Source organism: Anas acuta, chromosome 2 (assembly GCF_963932015.1).
Source record: "Anas acuta chromosome 2, bAnaAcu1.1, whole genome shotgun sequence".
Lineage (NCBI taxonomy): Eukaryota > Metazoa > Chordata > Aves > Anseriformes > Anatidae > Anas > Anas acuta.
Window position 1 is genome coordinate 57808177 of NC_088980.1, and position 20011 is coordinate 57828187.

Here is a 20011-nt window from a genome sequence, read left to right on the forward strand (position 1 = left end):
AAGGCTGCAGAGAGGAATGAATTATGGTGTAAACTCTTCTCTACATCCCTGAGAGTAAGATGAACAGCACTGGCTTGAAACTGCAGCAAAGGAGTTAGACACAGGGAGTAATCAGCTCATGGGAATAACAGCAGAGATGAATGCCTGCAGTGCTCAACTCTTCTTGTGGTGATTTTTAACATCTGGACAAACAAATATGTCAGCACAGACCTCTTGCAGCCAGAAGGTGGATAAGAAGTTTGCTTGTCCTCCCTCTCAGCCTTGTTTTGATGGGTCTGAAGGCTGATGCCTACCCACAGCAGCCAGTGGTGGTTGGAGAATTTCTTGTAGTTTCACTACTACTGTTATCCAGGTTGTATTATCTTGACCAATACTTAGCTGAACTACAATTGTACTTTCAGTGTCAGGGTAGAGATAAAATCTTCCCCCATTTCCTTTAGTAGGAGCAGCATGGCACTTCACTGGACCTTGATGTTTTTTCTTTCTCTGTCTTGTCAACCACACATTCCTTTGCCTCCCCTTATTTGTCTTCTCCCTTCTTGTACTGTTGCAGTTCTTTCTCATCTTATAGAAGTTATAAAGCTACTTTGCTTGAAGGTGCTTGTGTTTTGCATGTTTGGTCCCCTAAAAAACTATATTATTCCTCTCTGTCCTGGTGTGGTGAAAACCACTGAAGATAGAACCTAAAGCTGTGAAGCCCATTTTGAAGAACATAAACCTCTCTAATCCCCCTCTGCATGAACAGGACTAAGATTATTCAGTGAATCACAGCACCAAGCCCATTAATTCTGCTGAACCTCTGGGCCTGATTCTTTCACCTATCCTTATAGGTAGTGACTAGGCCTGCTTTTTAAGCCACATTATGATCGTGTCATTCAAAGAATACCAGAAGAAAAAAGAAAATAGATGTAACAGAGATAAAGTCAGATATTTTAGAATCCAACTTGAAACAGTTTCCTTAGACAACAGGAATCCTCTCATCCAGCACTTGTATTGTTGCTTTATGTATAGATATCGGCCAGCCACAGGTAGCCTAACGGAAAACATATTTCACCTCTGTTTGTTATGCTTCTTGCACTTGGGAGAGTTGCAGTTGCTTTTTAATAACTGGACTGTTCTTTCCCTGGGTTTACAAACCTCGTTAGGCTTAGAATTAGCTCCTCTGAAAAATTAATGCTCTGCCAAAGATTATAAAGGATAAGTTTAAATAATAGTGAGTGTCAATTTTCATCATAGACAGTTAGCAAAGACATATGAGAACATTCATAGGCATCTTTGCATAATTTCATTATTAGTTCTATTCCTCAGGATGTGAAAAAATGAGAACCACTAGGATTAAGGGGATAAGGAACTGAAATGTTTGATTATGACAAAATCCATTCTTTAAAAACAGGCTGAAGAGCAACAATTGCTGCTCAGGCTTACCATTGATCAGTGTGCTCTCACCAAAACAGAAGTGCAACAGACTTGCTGACAGTGCTTTTTCTGCTACAAGACCAAAGATAAGAACAGAAAATAATAATAATAAAAAATTATATAAGATGGATTTATTATTAAAATATTTATTTGGTAGTTAAGTAGCACAGTGTCTTAACAGATTCACAGAAATCTTTGAGATCTTAAATAGCAAAATTATGCTGCAAGAGAGATCAGTTATTTAGAGCAGCCACAGAAATTTGTTGCTACCAGAAAGTAGAATGATATAGCATATCACACAAAACCATTTGTTCTCGTGAACTGTCATACTCCACCTGAATCTGAAATACAGGGCTGAATTTGGTCCAAAGTCTGAGAGTCTTTTGCAAGCAAAATGCAAAGCCTGATCCTGCAGATTTTATTTCATAACATTGTGTTAATTACAAAAAGCAGTCCATCATAGTTTATTAGGCCTACCAGTTTCAAATAATTTAATTGCAGAATATGGTACTAGACAGCTGTGGAGAATAAAACAAAAAGAGAAATAAATAAATAAATAAATGAGGATATACAGCTAAGGGATGGGATAGGAATGGTGAAGAGGCAAATAGGAAGTCCTTGTATGCTATTATAGGCCTGTTGTAGTGCCAGAGGAGAAAAAGGGTTTCTGCAGAACACAATGGCTGCAGCATGGACAAAGTGCGGTCTGAAGAGTAGAGAGGAAGCTAAGGTCAGTATGAAAGACTACAGTTTTCATGAGAAATAAATGTATGATCCATGATTTGCAGCAGGTGTAAACTGTCCCATCCCAACTGACGTGCTGGCAAGATGAGAAGAGGCCCTGCCTTGTTTTCCACAGTTACCTAATGAAGAAAGCAGCACCCAGCCTGGCCCTCTATTATTCATGCAGCACTTTAGCAGTGTTTGTTCATTCTCGAAGATCTTACTTCTTTCAGATAATTTCAGCTGAATCTCATAGATCTATATTTAGAAATAAAATGAGATTAATGCCAGCCGGTACATTGGTTTCCCAGAATTTACAAGGTAGTTTACAATGGGTGCTGAAGTCACAATGCTCATCACCCTATCTCCACCGAACAAAATACAGACAGGGCTGCTGCTTGCACGTATCTGGAGGCATTGCACACAAGAATAAATGATAGCTGTTAGAGTGTAATAAGAATGAAGCCAGCTGCTGAAGGGACCATTAAACGTGTCACAGCCAGTGCTTCAGAGATTCCTTATGGCTGTTCATGCTGATTGTGTAAGCTGCAGATTCTGTAGCTCCCATGGGGCACAGTGTGAAGGGCAGCTGTGTGCTGGCTCTGGGAGGGTTGACTCTGTGATATACAATGCTCTTTCCCCCCTTGTTAGTTACGATAATTTACTAAGTACACTGGGAATCAAACAGCAAAATATGTGGGAAACCACAGCATCATTAATGGCTTATGAGCAGATTACGATTGTTTAGTCCTGGCCCAAAAAGAAATAGATACTTTATCTTACTGTTTCAAAAACTGGCACTGGTCCCATCAAGAGCACAGTATCAGACATTCAAGAATGCAAGGGGGGTTACAGGAGAGCAAAGAGGGGCTTGTGAATTCCTCCTGTGTAAAGGACAATTGGCCCAATTATCCATTAAGTAAAACTTCTAATGATTTACATGAAGAAATTGATCTTGAAGCAGGTATCAGGTCTTAGTAAAACATCCATTGCAATTTTACCTACATGACTGAAAGGAAAAAGCCAGTGTTTGGCTAGAACAGCTTGCTGCAGGGCTGCATGTTTGCCAAGGCTGCAGACGGCAGATTACAGGAGTGCATAGCACGAGTAGGAAGAAAGGATGAGGGTTCATTGCTTCCAGTAGCACTGAGATGTGTTCTGGATGGAAGTAACCATGAAATCATGATTTCAGTAGGCAAGACCTCTTGCTCTTTACTGTTACAGTTGAGAGACATGAATGTATTCTTGCTTAAAATATGTCGAACCTTTTTCTTCTGCCTTTATCCATGATTCCTACTGAGGCGGTGGAGCTCTCTATTATTTTAGCTTCAAGGCTAAAAAAAATAATAATAAAAAAAAAAAAAATCACCAATTGAAAAGAAAAAATATCAAGTCTTTTGAACTATACCCCACCTGCTAAGAACAAAAGAAGGTCTTGTATATTTAAGACTAAACAAAAAACATTGTTACAACAAATTCAAATAATGGTGCGAATAATGGTGAGCTTAGATAGAGAAGTTCCTCAGAAATCTCAGGTCCACAGGCACAACAGGGTGTTGGAGAAGCGAACCTGCTCTTGTACAGTGCTGTGGAGCATCCTTCACTTCCCTTCTCATCTGCAGGCACTGAGCAGATACCAGCTGGCATGATTTGGCCTTTACATTCCCATCTTTTGTGGAATGTGTAAGAAAGTAGAAACCACACACATGTGTACTAAAGGCTCAATTTTAATCTCAGTCACAGGAACATACTAGCTTGTACTGACACAGCTGGTCTTCGCTGAGAGCAGGACACCATTTAAGATGAAAACAAGCTCTTTGCCTAGCAAAATATCTACCAAGATTTCATTTTATTTTTTAACGGTTTTGTGTTTACGCTTTCAGGCTCAGCAACACAGCACAAAAGATCTTAGAGAGGAAAACATAAAAAGAGTGTTCTTTTTGTTTTTTGTTTTTTGTTTTTTTTTTTTTTGTTTGTTTTGTTTTGTGTTCTTTTAAATGGTTACAGAACAGGCTATTTTATAGATGACTGTGTAATTTTTGAGTTGATGGTTACTTTCACTTACAAGCTATTTAGAATTTTTGCTTTGTCATCAGTTCAATTGCTAAAAATAAATGAATAAAGTAATTTTTAAAACGTGTATCTTGCCACAAGACAATGGACATGTGCCTTCTATTCACATGTATAGCTCTACAAACAACTCTACATTGAAGCCAATGCCGGGACAGGCTTCACCTACATTTAATCTTACACGCTGAATACGTAGTTTGATAGCAATAGAATTACTCAGTACATAACACTGAAGATCAATAAATCTGCAGTGTCCAGGTCTTGAATTAATAGTTTACTGTCTGGCTGAGCTACAAGTGCACAAAAGCGATGGCACGGCTCAGAGTAAATATTTAATGGGACAGCCAGCTCTCCTGGGGAGGCCTGTGGAGCACCGCCGGGGCTGGGGGCACACCGAGCAGCGGAGCGGGCCCCCTCGGGCGTTTTCATTTTATTTTATTATTTATTTGGTGCTTTGTTTTGAACACGGCCTGGCTTGGCTTTGTTTTGTTTTGTTTTGAGCCCGGCCTGGCCTCGGGGAGGAGCCTGCTGCAGGCAGGGCGCTGTGCGCGGTCACCACGGCGACAGGGACGTGGCGAGCCGAGGGAGGGACGAGGGAAGGAGACGGCCCCTTCCTCCTCCTCCTCCTCCTCCTCCTCTTCCTCCTCCTCCGGCCGGGGCCGGGGCCGGGGCCGGGGCTCGGAAGCTGCGGATGAGGCGGGCGAGGGCGGTGCTGGCGTGCTGCCTGCTGCTGGGGCCGGCCTTCCCCCTCGTCCTGCTGCTGCTCTGACATGAGCCGCGGCCGGGGGCCGGCCGGCCGGAGCCGCAGGGAGCCCCGCTCCGCTGCCACAGCCACAGCCACAGCCCCCGGCGGGGGACGATGAGGAGCCCGGGCGGGCTGAGATGGGAGAGAGCATGTCCAAGCGGCTGAAGCTGCAGCTGGGCGGCGAGGCGGAGATGGAGGAGCGGGCTTTCACCAACCCCTACGCCGACTACCAGCCGCCGGCGGCGGAGGGCGCCCCGCGGGACAAGGCGGCGCCGGGGGACGAGCCCCTGCCCTTCGGCACCGACGGCAAGGTGAGGCGGCGGGGCTGGAGCCACAGCGGGCAAGGAGAGAGCCACAGCGCGGAGCTCCTCGCTGCCTGCAGAGCCCCGAGCAGCCGCTCCGTGCTGCATCATCCTCCTGCCAGGGGAAGCACCGCATGGTGACACTGCTGGGCGTGCACATGGGCAGGCAGCGAAAACAACTTCACCTCGACTCACTTGCAGCTTGGGGATCCGTGGTGATGCACGGCTGTCAGAGTAGGCTCATGAAGCAGCGTAGTGATGATCATCACAAAAATGAGCAGGACTCCTCGCTCGGGGTCAGGGTGAAGCAGTTACAGGTCTCTGAAGTAGGAGCAGGGGCTGAAGTTCATAAAGTTGTGTGTGGCTAAGCCAGGTGCACAAAAAGGGTCGCTTTGGGGGTCTGCTAGACCTCACCGCAGCTGTCAGAAGTAGAACTTGGCACTGGAAGAGGTTTAAAAAGCAAGGGTAGATGTGGAAGTAAAATCTGAATTGTTTTTACAGAAATCCCAGGTAGCATGCTCAGTGTTGATTTAAAACTTTCTTTTTTTTTTTTTTTCCCCAAAAGATAATTATGGTTTATTTATTTATTTGTATCTGGGTTAGTATATATAAAAAAAAACAAACAAGCACGTATGATGATGAATTGAAGTGTGAAGGGGGAGGGGGGGGCTTTGCTGTGTACAAAGGCGTGAAGCTCCTGTGGAAAAAAAAACAACAACAACAACAAAACAACAACCCATCTTCTATACTGCATTAAAGCAGTGTAACTACAGCAACTTTCAGTAGGCTTACTCTGATTTTTTGCAACTGTACGTTTCACTGGAGAAGGCAGGTCTGTGCCTACGTTTTCTTTTCTTTCTGCATCTGCAGAATCTGAGGAATTGTCCTACGTATTACAGTTAGATCATGGCTATCAGTATGTCACTATTCATGTGTAGTTGTACTGTTGGTAGTGTTTGCATATTGTCAGTCCTAATGCCATCCTGACTTTTTTGAGACTTCTTGATGAGTATTTTAAGGTGCTCTTTTTTGTTTTGTTTTGCTTTGCTTTTTGCATTTAACAGGCTTCAGTGCTGTCAGAGAAACATCTTAGCCTGCCTAAAGGCCCTGTGAAGGTAAAAGGACTTTACGCAGGGTAGGGAGTGTGTTCTGTAAACTGCTCTACACAGTAGCACAGGTTTCTTAAAAATTAAAGTGGCTTTCAGAAGCCCTCAGTGCATTGCGTCTTTTTTTTTTTTTTTCCCTCCCATCTGCTGCTCTGTGTGATGGTGAGAATTGAGTGACTCACGTAATGACAGCCAGAAGGATGCGGGGTTCTGCTGTTGTCATGGAAGGCGATGCATTATTAATCCCTCCATTTGATTTCATAAGCTGCCACGGTTGCCATCGAAAATTTCTAAATAAAATAAAAGGACGAGAAGCTCTTCAGATTGTTGTCTGAAATGTGAGACAATTGGGACAGGGTGCTGCATGTGGAGGTGTGTGCATGCTGCTCGGATGCATGAGGTATGGTGCAGGAAGCCGGGGTGCATGGGAACAGCAGAAGAGCAACCAAGGCTTTGGCCTGCTGATGTGCAATCGTGAGAGTAGTTGCAGTAATAATGACTCTTTCAATTAAATACACATATATCCTGTAACTCTTTTTATTTTGATACGGACCCCGTAGAGATACTTTAGCCTGGAAAAGTACCTATAGATGTCAGAGTGGTCCTAAAGTTTAAAAAATAATGTAGAGAGTCGGGGGCGGGTAGAGAAATAAATAGCCATAAACTCAGAACAAAGCATATTCCCTACTTCCTGGGGAAAATCAGTTTGTCTTTTAAGGTTCATTTAATTTTTAATGTGTTGTAAGTGCTTATTGGGGAAGGTATTAATATTTGAAAAGCAGATGTTCTGATATTTTCCCTGCATCCTAGGTAAGTCTAGTTATAAACCCACCCGTTCTTAATTACAAGGTATTATAATACTACAACAGTAGGGTATGGGTCCCTGCAGTCTGGGACCCAAAGAGTAATTCTTGTGAGCAGCGTTGTGCTTTGCTTTCCCTTTCCAGCTGAACTGGAGCAGAAGCAACCTTCACCTTCAGTTAATGTCAAGCCTTGTGGGTGTTGTGTCGCCCTTTAGCTGCGGGCTGGGGACTGCGGGTGGGTAAGGCTGCACAGGTTTGTGCAAAGCAGGGTTGGTGGCCAGTTGTCCTGACTCAGAAGCCATTTATCAAAACTTTTTTTTGTAGCAGAGGGCTTCAAAGCTGTTGTGGGTTTCCTGGGAAGGGGAACGGTGGGGAAGGCTCACTGGTGAGGGGTTTGTTTGAGGACAGGTCTGTCCTGGCTCGTTGGGTGGCCCACCAGCAGCAGCCTCAGATTAGGCACCGTCCTCTGAGCCAGCACAGCTCTCTGCCTACATCCCTAGCCTGGTCAGAGGGAATTTAGGAGCCACCTCCAGTCTGCCTGCAGGCTGTCTTACCTGGTCACCCAGGGGAAGGTGGAAGCAAACCAGTGCCCAGGCAACCTGGTACAGGTGCCATGTAAGTGCAAGAAGAGCACCCCTGACATCAAGACTTTATCACACCCTTGTCCTCAATTGAGAATTGCCTGGATTTGTTCTGGAATCACAGGGGTGGTCTTGGACAGCATTTAAATTTCATTCAGACTTCATGCTAGGTCACTAGGAAGCCCAAACAGTAATTCCTTTTTAGGCCAATTCCTTCTTAATAACCTTTTTTTTCTCACTTGTCGTAAGGTTTAAGAATATTAGTAAAAGGTTGTGTGTTTTGACAAACCTATACAATGAGGTTTTGCAGGGAGCCTGTTTTAAAGCTCACGTTGCTTTCTGGGAAAAGCTATTGCTTAATGGGGATAGGGAATATTTCCTTAGGTTATCTTTTGGGTGACTGAGTGGTGCTCAGTTTCCTGGTGTTTTCTCAATAACCTGTTCTGATAATTCATTTCTCTGGCTTTTCAGTCTCCATCCTCTTGTAAAATTTCCAATAAAAACAAAATCCTACACCACAGCACGCGGCATTTGTTGGAAGGCCTCGCTGGGCCTTTCAGTTGTCACGCTGAGAGCACCAAGCTCTCTCTGTTGTGGGACTGACTCTGCAACCACTTACACTAATGGGAATCATAACATTTGTTGCAACACAGGCAAAATCAAACCTCTAGAGCCAATAAATGTTTCTTCCCACCTTCTTGTTGCGGGATCTGCATTTTCTGAGATTGCCACTCTTTTCACCATTTTCTGGCATCCCATGTCAAGTGTGTGCTATTTTAATAGAGACTACAAATATATATATTAATATATACATTAATCATGTAATAATCACATTCCTGTTTAAGGAAAGTTTGCTTTTCTTCTTGGGACTCTTGGTCAAAATTCAGCGTGAGAATCCCTTTTATTGCACTTCATTGTGCATTACTACCTCAAAAACATCTGATTAAGTTGTCTCACATATATCCAGTCTTCACCAGTTTCTAGTTTTATCTCGCAGACCTGTTTGTTAACGAGTTGTTACTCTGGCTAATTGCACAAGCAAGTGTAATACACCCTTTTGTGTGTGTGTGTGAAGATAAATGAAACTTTAATATATACAGTATTTGGGTCTGACCACACAACATCAATGTACTGTCAGGTTCATTATGTGGAATATACCTGCTGTCTATGTATCAAAATAATTTAGGCAGTATTGGGAGAGGTTTTAGCTTTTTTCCAGCTTGTGGACCACCTAAAAATGTCCCAGTGAGGGTGAAGACATCTGTGTAGTGAGTAAATATAAATCCTACTTGCAGGATTTATTACACACAACAGTTTTTGATCTCTGTGCCTTTCAAGAAGGCATGTCTATCAAGAAGGCAAGGCTGTTGTTTGCCTACAGCTATTGTTTTTCTTTTTCTCCATCCCCTATTTTTCCTTTTTTTTTTCCTTACTATCATATTTATGGAACTAGATGCCAGATCACTGAAAAAACAGAGCAATGTGTTCTACAGACAGCAGCATTTCAAGTGATTTTTCAGCATGTGGTTTTGCAGAACTGGCATTTATTTCTGGAAGAACCTAATTGAGAAACAGCAGGGACCTGTGCTGAACTGTTTCAGGGATTGGATGAGGAGAATTCTTGGTATCTGGTATTTTCAGAGCAGGAGAGTTGCTCTCGGAGCTGTAGGAGTTGCTTGTTTAAGGTTAAAAAGAAAGCGAAACTTGGTTTTCTGTGCAGAAAGGCAGGCCACTCCCCAGCGGAACATGGGATCCTGCTGGCATTCCTTCGGGGCTGCTCTTGCAGGAGCCCTGTGGAGGTGAGTGTGAGATTTCATCCCACGTCAAGAAACCTGTGCACACAGCGTGCAAAACCTGGCTCCCTTACAGGCAGTGGCAAAGTTCCCGTTGATTTCAGCAATGCCAGGATTTCACATTTCAGTACTGCTCTGACTTTTTTTTTTTTTTTCCCCACTCTCCCTTATCAGTGACTGTTGTGCCCCTTGTGTAGTCTTCTGTATCAGTTTGGTTTTTGAGTGAATCCTTGCTGGAGCTCTATTTTCTTCCTTGTGAAATGCTCCTTGCCTGAAAGGCAGCCCAGCACCATTTTGTCTCCTGTTCTACACATCACCATTAACGTCACTTCTCTCTGAAATGCCTCTTCTGTTTCATCTCCATTCGGATCAGGTTAGCCAGGAGTGTTTTGCTTGTTCAGGAGGTAGCACCCTGCCCGTAGACCATCTCTTCTTCTCCTGAGACCATCTCGCGTCTCCTGTGTTATCAAGTCACCTCCTTCTTCAGTCTACTCTCGCACGTAGCATCGGTCCTACAAAAGGTAACTGAGCAAAATGAAACAGCTAATGATAAAAATATATATATATGTTAGTAGAAAGGCAATGGTTTTGGGAGCCACTGATGGCAAGAAAAACATGTATTGGCAACTCGTTAGGAAGCTGAGCTCAGTTCTGTGTCTTGCTACGCGTCTGCACAAGTTACTTGGCATAGATGTGGCACGATGCAAATAAATACTGAGAGGTGTTTTTGAAAAATACATCAGCATCTAAAAGTGTCTTTGAAAAAAGCAAACGAAATAACTCACCCTGCATCTGTCAGAGTATTACTTATTTCTGTGCACAAAAGGAGTGCCATGAGCTCTCACAGTTGCAGTGTCAGACTTAACGTAAGCAGTGTGATATCTAGTCCAAATGTGCATGCTTTCAAAACTTGCAAGACTTTTAAGTTCCAGGCTCCTCTTCCCTTCCTGAAATTGTAGTACAAGCTGCATACATTGCAGCCGCGTGTTGCCTCATCTGCTCTTGGTGCTGCTTGCTTGGAAAATCGCAGCTGCAAAGCTGGATGTGATCGTAATGGGGAGGTGGTTCAGTAAGAATCAGTACATTATTCTGATGTCAACTGCAAGTGACATTTTTTAGGGGATTTTTATGCACATTCTGGTGTGTGTGTGTAATTTTTGAGATGGGTTTAAAAAAAAGATCACTTAAGTTCTTTTTAGGAACTTTGCAAATGGAAGAAAGCAAACAGGGGATGGAGGTAATCATGCTGACAAGGACAGCAAAATTTGGACACTGTCATTAGTGCCAAAGCTGAGTGGGGTTTTATATACCTACATTCCTTACGTTCTTTGTTGGCTTCAGAAGGCTTTGCATTGGGATGTAGGTTGGCATGCTGCCTTGTTGCAATGGAAACAATGATGTGGTTCAAATAAATCACAAAACAATTAATTTGCGACAACAACATGTTTGTATTTTTCTGCAGTGCTTTTGTTTCATGCTGATAACGAGCCTTTCTTGTTACCATAAGCAATGTGGCTCAGGGTTGTGATGGGTATTACTGGGGATTAGTGCTCATGTTTTGTGTTTTTGTTGATCTAAAAATTGAGCAGTGGTTGGGGTGGTAGTGCTTGTTCTTCCTTCAGCAGCAGGGGAATAACGTTGAATTCCTGGAGGGAGATTTTTCTACTTGTTAAAGCAACTCTTCTGCCCCTGTTATCACCCAGTCTGTTGTGAACCAGGAGTAAGTGTCGTACAGGATATCAGAGGCCAGCTATCCTGGTTTTTGTTTTTCCAAACAAGAGTCACCGGCAGAAAAGGCTGAATGCCAGCTGGAATCATCCTCCTGAAACGAATATGCTCCTCGTGAAAATCAATCTGTGCTCAACACGAGCTAGCGCGCTTCGTGCTCAGCTGTAATGCTGCCATAAGATTCCTTGAAGGAGGTTTATAAATCTTAAAAACCCACCTTTCAACGTTCAGTTCTTTGTGTAATTAATTTGTTCTGTGACACGTAAGCATCTGTTAAAAGCTTACAGTGGGATCCTACCAGATGAACAGCGACAGCGCTCTGTTGTTAGAGCTTCAGAGCAAAAAGAAAAGATAAAAAATGCAAGCAGTGGTGGAGGCGTAGGTAGCTGGGGAAAACTTTGCTGCCACGTGTGATCTATTCACACTGGCACGAGCTTGGGAGTAGCTTTGTTTGGGCTGATAAACGATTATAATTGTAATAAAAAAAAATCCTTTCATCTTTCCCTTTCCAAGTGCTGAATCAAGATAGGTAAGTCGCAGATCCCTTTTTAGAGAGGGAGGTGCCAGCCTGAGCTGTACAACTTCTGTGGGACTGAGGTTTCAAACAAAGCAGGACCCAGGTGTCCCTATATCCTAGTCCTCTCCTTCTGCCTCTAAGTAGTTGGATTAAAAAAAAAAAATAACCTGATTGAGTAGCAGCAGGTGTCTTGTCAGAACAAAAAGCCTGCACGAGATGTGCAGTAGATACACAAACCCCGTCTTTGTTCACTCTTGTCGGATACACTGAGTAGTGAGCCTGGGTGCATTTGTGCTGATTTCCTCACGCTGCTTTGCCATATGCCGTGGCACGGCTGTCTGGGGGAGGAGAGATGCCCTGTGCTCGGGAGAGGTTTTGCTCTGTGCTGAGACTTCGCTGAACTGGCTAAGAGGCTTGAGGGGATGACGCTGTGTGTGCGCAGTATGGTTTCCTAGCAAAAAGGTGCTTAATGCCACAGTAAGGCCAAAGAGCACATGCCAGGTGCTCACCGTGTTTGTTTCCTGCTTTTGGAGTTACCAGGAAGGTCAAGGGAGCTCTTGCTCATCCCTAAGGCAGGTGAGAAGGGTAAGTGTGTGACATGAGTTATAATGGCACAACTTCCCTCTCCCTCCCTATCTTGCCATCATAACATAGATTTGGGCCCTAGAGATTTCTGAGTGTTTCAGAGGACCTGTACGATCCCTGCTATCTTTCCTATTTCCAAATCTATCAAGTGGATGTTTGAATTCACTGCTTGCTATTTGAAGTTGCACTCCGAACAAGAGTGCTTTGAGTAATTGGTTGCAGAGCAGCATTTGGGATCTGCCTTTTGACTGAACCCTTCCCTGTTGGAACATGCTGTAATCAAACAAGAGCTTGCCTTGCTAACGAGCTAGCTTCTCCTGCTGAAGATGGGCTGAATGCTAAACCAAGCCTTCGCAAATCCGACTCGTTCTAGCTGATGGTTGGGAACAGACCAAGGCAGCAAGTGGTGGATGGAGGTGGAGCGCTGTTCAGAAAGCAGTAGTGGGTGCTCAACGCGAGCTGACAAGCAGCCAAACTGCATCGTGCCGTTTTTCTGGATGCTGAGACCATTGTGTTGGGACTCAATTTGGGAGGTGGGACAGTTCTGTGGGCTCTCATGTTGCTAGCAAGTTTCCTTCTACCTGTTTCTGCCTGCATAACTAAGACATGAATGCCAACTGTTGTATGCTTAGGTGTTTCTGTAGAGGGTAGAGAAAGCAAATTGAGGAAATATTTCTTGGTGTCATGAAGTTTTTGTACATCATCAGAATGATGCAAATAACCAATAATGATAAAGCTTTTCTTACAGCCCATGAAGGGAAGGAGTGTTTTTATTTTTCCTTTTTTTTTCAGGCTCTACTTATTAAAAACTCTATATTTGAGTTAATAGGAAAAGTTTATCAGTAGGTCATACAATTTATAACATATGTTCATGATAATACATTCTTGAGTGTTTTCCTAGATGTTCCCACTGCAAATGTAACCTCGTCCTCTGAAGGAACTTCTTGAACACGCTTTCCTGTAGTAGTTATTAGGGCAATAAATTCTAGTTAATTGACTATTTCCATGTCCCGCAGTCTTAAGGGAATAGTCAGTAAAGCATCTTAGGTTTAATAAGAGAGGAAATGGTGGCAGTGATATAGTCTCCTGTGTAATATTTCATACATAGTATCTGTAAACTTTTCTTGCTCAAAAGTAAAAGCAAGCAATGAATAAGATCAAAGGTTTGTTTCCTCAGCTTCATGCCGAAGGCAAAATAGATGAGCTGAAGCTGCCAAGCTGCTTTTATCCATCTTCTTTGTGTCTAGCTTATTCTTTTAGGTAGTCATTCTTAAATAGTTTGCTGCTTTTAACAACCTCCTCTCATGATAAAGTATGCCAATCCTAATAGCGTTTTGGTGAGAGGAGAGATCAAGGAGCGAGAGGAAGGGCATTTTATGGCTCTTAGATGACTTGCCTGGTGGTCGCAGACTGGGAAATCAAGCAGAGCCTTGGATTTAAAAAGAAAATGTGAATACATCATGGATGATGTGATTAAGCACATCATTTAAGATGATGGTTTGATCTTGCCTTGGCTGTCTGAAATATGAGCATCTATTTTTCTTTATCTGTTTCCTTGACACTGCTGATTGCTGCAGATAGTATTTTTTTTTTTCCCAAACAAAGAAGTGGAGCAGCTGGCTTCTTGGATTCATTCCTTTCCTGGCTCACTCCCTTTTCTCCTTTCCTTCTTTCAGGTCAGCGCTCAGTTCACAAAACGGATCCAGACCAAAATCAAGGACCTGCTGCAGCAAATGGAAGAAGGGCTGAAGACAGCAGATCCACATGACTGCTCTGCCTACACTGGCTGGACTGGTGAGAAAGCTGGAACATGAATGTTTCATAAATGTTGTGTTTTCATTCAAGGAACTTCAGATAAGGGAGCAGCAGAAGTACTATGATACAGTCATTTATATGAGTTGTTTTAACTCTGGAACCTTGGTCACTGTTGTCTGGGAATGACTTTCACTGACTGCAGTGGATAACAGATCTCATTACAGAGAGATAATATGCTTTTGTATATTGAGATCTGTGTCCTGCAAAAGGAGTGGATTTTTAAGGCTATTTCTTTTGGGTTACCTCTTTTTTTTTTTTTTTTAAGGATTTCTTAAAATTTATTATTTTTTTTGTTCAACTGACTTAGTTAGCAGTTCTCTAATGATAATCCTCTAATCATTGAGGAGAGGGTGCTCTGTGCCCAGATGCCTTAAAACCTGCAGTATGGGTAGTTCTGCTTGTTCTGTCTGTACAAAAAAGGTAAAATGAGTGTGCAAGGAGGAGGAGTATGGAGGTAGAGTTGCAAGATTTGTGATGTATATGAAGATAAACAGGCATGTGCTGGTTATCACAAGGCACCGTGATTCCTGGAGCTTTGCATCAGCATTACAGATGCTGTCCAAGTGTGAATGAGCCCTCTGATCCTTTAGGCAGAGCATGCAGTTGTCAAGCCTGACACAGACACTGCTCTTCAAGCTGCCAAAACGCTTTTCCATCTTGGCCTCCTAAGTGCCACTCTGCTCCTTACAATGGCATATTCTATTCCTGCTCTGTCTAGCTCACGCTTCAGACATACTCCTGCTTTTAGCACAGCGTATTTGAAAAGTGCCACGAGCAGATCTGGTCTGTTATCCTTGTGTCAGGGAGGGGGGGAGCAGCCTCAAAAAAAATCCCCAGGCTTTGCCCGTGCTTAGCCTCAATTCTGGCAGTGGAAGTGTAAAATGTCTTCGCTTTCTTTCTTCTTGATATTTCAGCGCAGATGGTGCGGTGGGCGGGTGGGTGGGGAAGTTTTGGACAACTCAGATTGAAGCGATAGATGCGTTTCAAGGTCTAAAAGCGAGCGGGTGCAGAGGAGCTGAAGGGGTGGGCATCCTGGCAGCAACACTGCAAATCGGCTCCCGGGGAGCAGCGCTCTGACACCGTGACTGACAACACAAGTCGCAGCCGATGAAGCAGAGCGTGCTGAAAATGAGTCATAAGCTAAAAGTAACACAGCCATCATTAGCTGAAACGAGAAGATAGATGAACAAGCAACGCAGCCTAATGAGAGTGGTGTTTTTCCATCCTGCAGAAGGATAACCAACATCTACTCCAAGCTGTAAACTCCTTTCAAGGCTTCTCTGGAGTTAACTGAATAAAAATACTTAAATGATCTAGATTTTTAAATACTGTCTCTCAAACTTCTTGCAGCGTTTTACTTTAGTGTGCAAATCAGAAAGTAAAAGCAGTGCTGAAAGGAACAGTCCTGCTTGTTACGTACCAAGTCTAGACGAACCTGGCTGGCAGTGGACAGTCCTGAGCATTGGCTTGTATCTTATGAAGCATCTTTAAAATCTTGAAGTGTGTGTTGTTAAAGCCCATGTTAGAGTCCATCTTGCTTATGCAAGTACTGTTTGTACATGCCAGAAGTCTTGGAGGAGCTGGTTTGAGGGTTTTGCACCAGAAAGGGTTGGATGAGCTGGGCCTTAGGGCTACCTTCTGACCACCCCTCGATCAAACCCAAGTATCCGCACAGCTGTTGCAAGATAAAAAAGAGTTGTGGAAATCCCAGACAGGCCAGCAGCCTCAGAGGCAACATTTTCTTGTTGCTGCTTTGGCAGGAATGATAAGTAGACCACAAGCTTCTGTGCCACTGAATCAACCTAACCAAGCTCAGCAGCAGACCTCTTGGAGCCATCTGTAAAAGCCTGTTCAAGGCTGATCTGGAGAACATTTTAGGGTGCTCCACCACTCTTGTGGTGCCATTCTTCTCATATTCCTCAGAAAGTCTTTCTGTGGAGCTAAGTGGTTCTGGCTTGCTCCCCACTTTAGCTATGGCACAGAAGAATGCTCTGCCTGCTCAGAAGAAAGAGGAATTTGTGGTCAAGAAGTAATTTTTTTTTTTGCTCGTGTATGTGCAGTTGGCCAACAAACAGCTTCTTAGATGCATTTGTTTCACTTTCTTAAATCTACATCATTGCTATTTGTAGGGTTGGGTTTTGTTTTGTTTTCAAGGAAAACTGTATAATGAGCATAATGGAGTGAAGCTTGATTTAACCTTCAGCATTCTCCTAGCATGTGTTTGCCTTATGGTTTTTACAGGCTAGCTTAAATTGTAGAAGCTCATAATCTTATTGCAAAACACTTAGAATGGTTATAAAGAACTTGGCAAGTTGAAGCCAAGAACTCATCAAAAGACCCTTTTAAAAATCAAATGGGAAATAAGTCATTTCTAGTGTGTGATAGATGAGTATTTTAAACCAAGTGTACTTGGTTGTATGCATGCTTGTTAGCCTAAAATTCTTCATCCATGGTGATTTCTTCACCAAACTTTAGTGCTCGTCTCATGAGTGTTCTTCATTCTCTGCAAAGTGAGAGTCTACCATTGGGCTTCAGTCTAATACATTTATATGGTTGTCACAATTGAAACAGAAATGTAATTAAGATAGACTGATGCCTTCCTTTTGCGTAAGTTAGGATCTAAGCTGACATCCTTTAATTGACCAAATACCTCTTCATATTTGAATTACTAGTTCAGAGGCACTAAAGATGGGGGCGTGGCGTACTCAGAAGGAAAAGTAAATGAGTCTCTCTTATTCATGTGTTTTTGTTTTTGTTTTTTTTAATTTTTTTTCCCAGGCATTGCCCTCTTATATCTCCAACTGTACCGTGTCACAAAAAACCAGAGCCATTTGCAGCGATCTCTTGATTACGTGAAGAGAATCCTTCGCAATCTGAATGGCAGAAGAGTTACTTTTCTCTGTGGTGATGCAGGGCCACTGGCAGTGGGTGCAGTGGTTTATCACAAGCTGAAAAATGACAGTGAATCTAAAGAATGTGTTACCAGGTGAGTGGGTGGTCGTGGAAAAAGCCATGCCCTTCTTTTATAGAGTGCATTAATTCAGTAAAATTAGCCAGTGAAGTTGTGGAAGACAGGTTTAAAAAGTGGAGGCACTTTTTCCCCTGATGTATCTTCAGCAGAATACAGAATAGGCTCTATTACTATGAAAGCTGACTTACACTTGATTGGTGATTAGCAGGTTAGCGAGTCTTCTGTTGCTATAAGAACAGGATGGCATGGGCATATCTGTAGTGCATGCACATTCTGACTTTGTCATAGTAAAGTGACATTTAACAAAAGTCATACACTTGTCAGCAGCAGCTTGTACAATATGTGATGCTTCCTGGACAGCACAGGACTTAATTACAGACACACAACAAAACATGTACACTGCAGGGAAACACCCAGGCAGAAACATAGGATATTTGATATGTACCAAAGATTTAATCAAAAAAAAAAAAAGAGGTATTTGCTAAACTGTCATAGGCAAGGACTCTAATGAGGTCAGATCATATGAAGGGTAGCCTGAAAAAACTCCATCTCCTTCTCAAAGTAGTCTAAATGTAACAAATGTCTTGAGAAATCCCATTTGGAGGTAGAGCTTCCTTAGAGAACTGGATGTCCTTTTGCTGATGTGGAGATGACAGAGATTCCAGTCGAGGACTGGTATCACTGAAGCCCTCTGGGGTTTGCATTCAACACCAGCAATGCACCTGGTAACAGTCTACCAGCATACCTTGCACAGCCAGAATTTGCAGGCTAGCTTCATGTCAATATCTCCATTTGGGTAGATAATTGATCTCTTTCTGGTCTAGAGTCCTAGTCTGATTAATATCAGTTGCTGCTCCTGAGCAAGTATTTCAGTCTTGAAAGGGGTAGAAGGTTTGTTTTTTGCTTTTAGAACTGGCATTATCTTGGGCATGACCCTTTGGATGCAGCTAGGGAAGCAGTGTTGCTGTAAGGCATGAAGCATGAGTACAGCAGAATAAGATTAGCAATAAATCTTCTAGAATCACCTCTGCTTGGAAAGTCATTTCCAGGAGGAGGACTGAAAAAGGAGGTTAGTTTGATTATTTGCTCCTTTTTATTCTTCCCTTTTTTTGTTGTTGTTTACGAATGCATTCAGAACATGATCTGAGGGGTACATTATGGATATCAGTATAGTATATGGTTGCATTTCTAACTTTTTACTTTGTAGCTGTCTGGTTGTAGGATGATTTGAATAATAAAATTTGAATAATAAAACTTAACAGAGGACATTTTAAAGGAAAGTAATTTAATTCTGAGTCCAAAGAGTAGTTCCAAAAAAGGAGTGATAATACAAAGCTCTCTTTTTGTGAATGCCTTTTCCCTGATGTTAAGTAGTGATGGTCTAAACAGGACAATGGCGTCAGTGGTTTTGTTCCATCATGATGCTAACATTTCTGTCAAGTAATAGCTCCTGGGGGGAATATGGGAATTGAATTTTCTCTTAATCCAGATTGTCTTCCTCCCTCCCCAAATTTAAATTCTGGCCATCTCTGTGGTTTCATCTAATTTCCAGTTTCATCAGAAAAGATAGGAAGAGACAGGTCCAGGGAATGGGCAGGAAAATAATTTCTCTGCTCCTCCTCAATTCTAATGTAGACTGGTAGAGTAATAGCAGGGAGTCTCTTTGGAACAAACGAGAGTTGCAGTGGCCAGCTCAAGTGTGTTTTCCCCCCACCACCACTACTAAATGCAAGCAAAACACTTCTGCATAATAGCAATGCCCTTTCTAAATCTATCTTTTAAGCATGTGGAACTATGTGTATCTAAAGAGGGGAATGCTGAGTGTTTTTCTCTCTCAAACAGCTCAAATTAAGGGTCCTTGTTGAGGTGAAATACCAGGCTGCAGGAAGCTTTCATCATTCTTCCCATTAACGTGTAGCTACTTTTATAGTTTAAGCGGCACTTTTGATTAATTCAGATCCTTCTATATGTAAAGCTGGCAGCCAGTTTGGCTGGGGATGACAGAAGGGAAGTTACGGGGCTTCGGCACTCCTACTGCTTCTGGTTTGATGGCTTATGCAGTGCATAGTCCGGTACAGTCTCTAGAGAACATGCTCTATTTATCTCTTCTACCATTTTTGTCTGATGCAGGTTGTTGCAGCTCCAAAGGACAGTCACAAGCACAGATGCTGAGCTTCCAGATGAGCTGCTTTATGGCAGAGCAGGATACCTGTATGCCTTGCTGTACCTGAATACTGAAATTGGTCCGGACACTGTCCCACAGTCTGTTATCAAAGAGGTAGGACACTTCTCTCTCCAGTGCCACAGCATCAGTGCAGTTGAACTGGAATCACACCTTCATGTAATTCAAGGGATTAAGAGGGGGAGGCTGCAGAGGAGAGGAACCTACAACTGCAGGCTCAGTCTCATCCTTCCTTCCACTCTGTTACCCCTTTCCTCTTGCCCAGTTGGACTGAAACAGAGGCCAATGCAGGTGGGTCCACAGCTGGCCATTTAAATACATCTAACATGAAAGTGGTGGAGCACTTGAGGGTGAGAAATTGTTATGGAAAACCTTAACACAGAAGTGTGGAAGTGTTTTAAGTGAAAAGAGGAGAACTTAGTGTGGGGAAGGTGCATGACTGTTCTGCAGATCCAGAACCAGAGAAAATAGGCCTGGAAAAGAGTGATAAGTAGAATCTAATATTCAATTTCTTTTCCTAAAAATACAGGTGATTCTGTCATTCAGGAGAAACTCCCTTTCTACCTCAATACTCATATTCAAAGGAATTGAATATCACAGTCCAATTGTTATTTGCTGTGTGATTTTAGCCATGACAAAACAAAACTCTCTGAATCAAAGCAAGTGAGATGGAA

At 42.9% G+C, this 20011-nt stretch overlaps 1 protein-coding gene across 1 annotated transcript in view; it reads left to right on the plus strand.

Annotated features, from left to right (window-relative positions):
- Positions 1-4839: 4839 nt before the first annotated feature.
- LANCL2 (LanC like glutathione S-transferase 2) overlaps positions 4840-20011 on the plus strand; it is a 29385-nt gene continuing 14213 nt past the window's right edge. The window contains exons 1-4 of the mRNA XM_068674842.1: positions 4840-5265; positions 14046-14163; positions 16963-17170; positions 19286-19433. Of these exons, the coding sequence (XP_068530943.1) occupies positions 5092-5265; positions 14046-14163; positions 16963-17170; positions 19286-19433 (648 nt within the window). The 5' untranslated portion in view covers positions 4840-5091. The remainder of the gene's footprint in view (positions 5266-14045; positions 14164-16962; positions 17171-19285; positions 19434-20011) is intronic.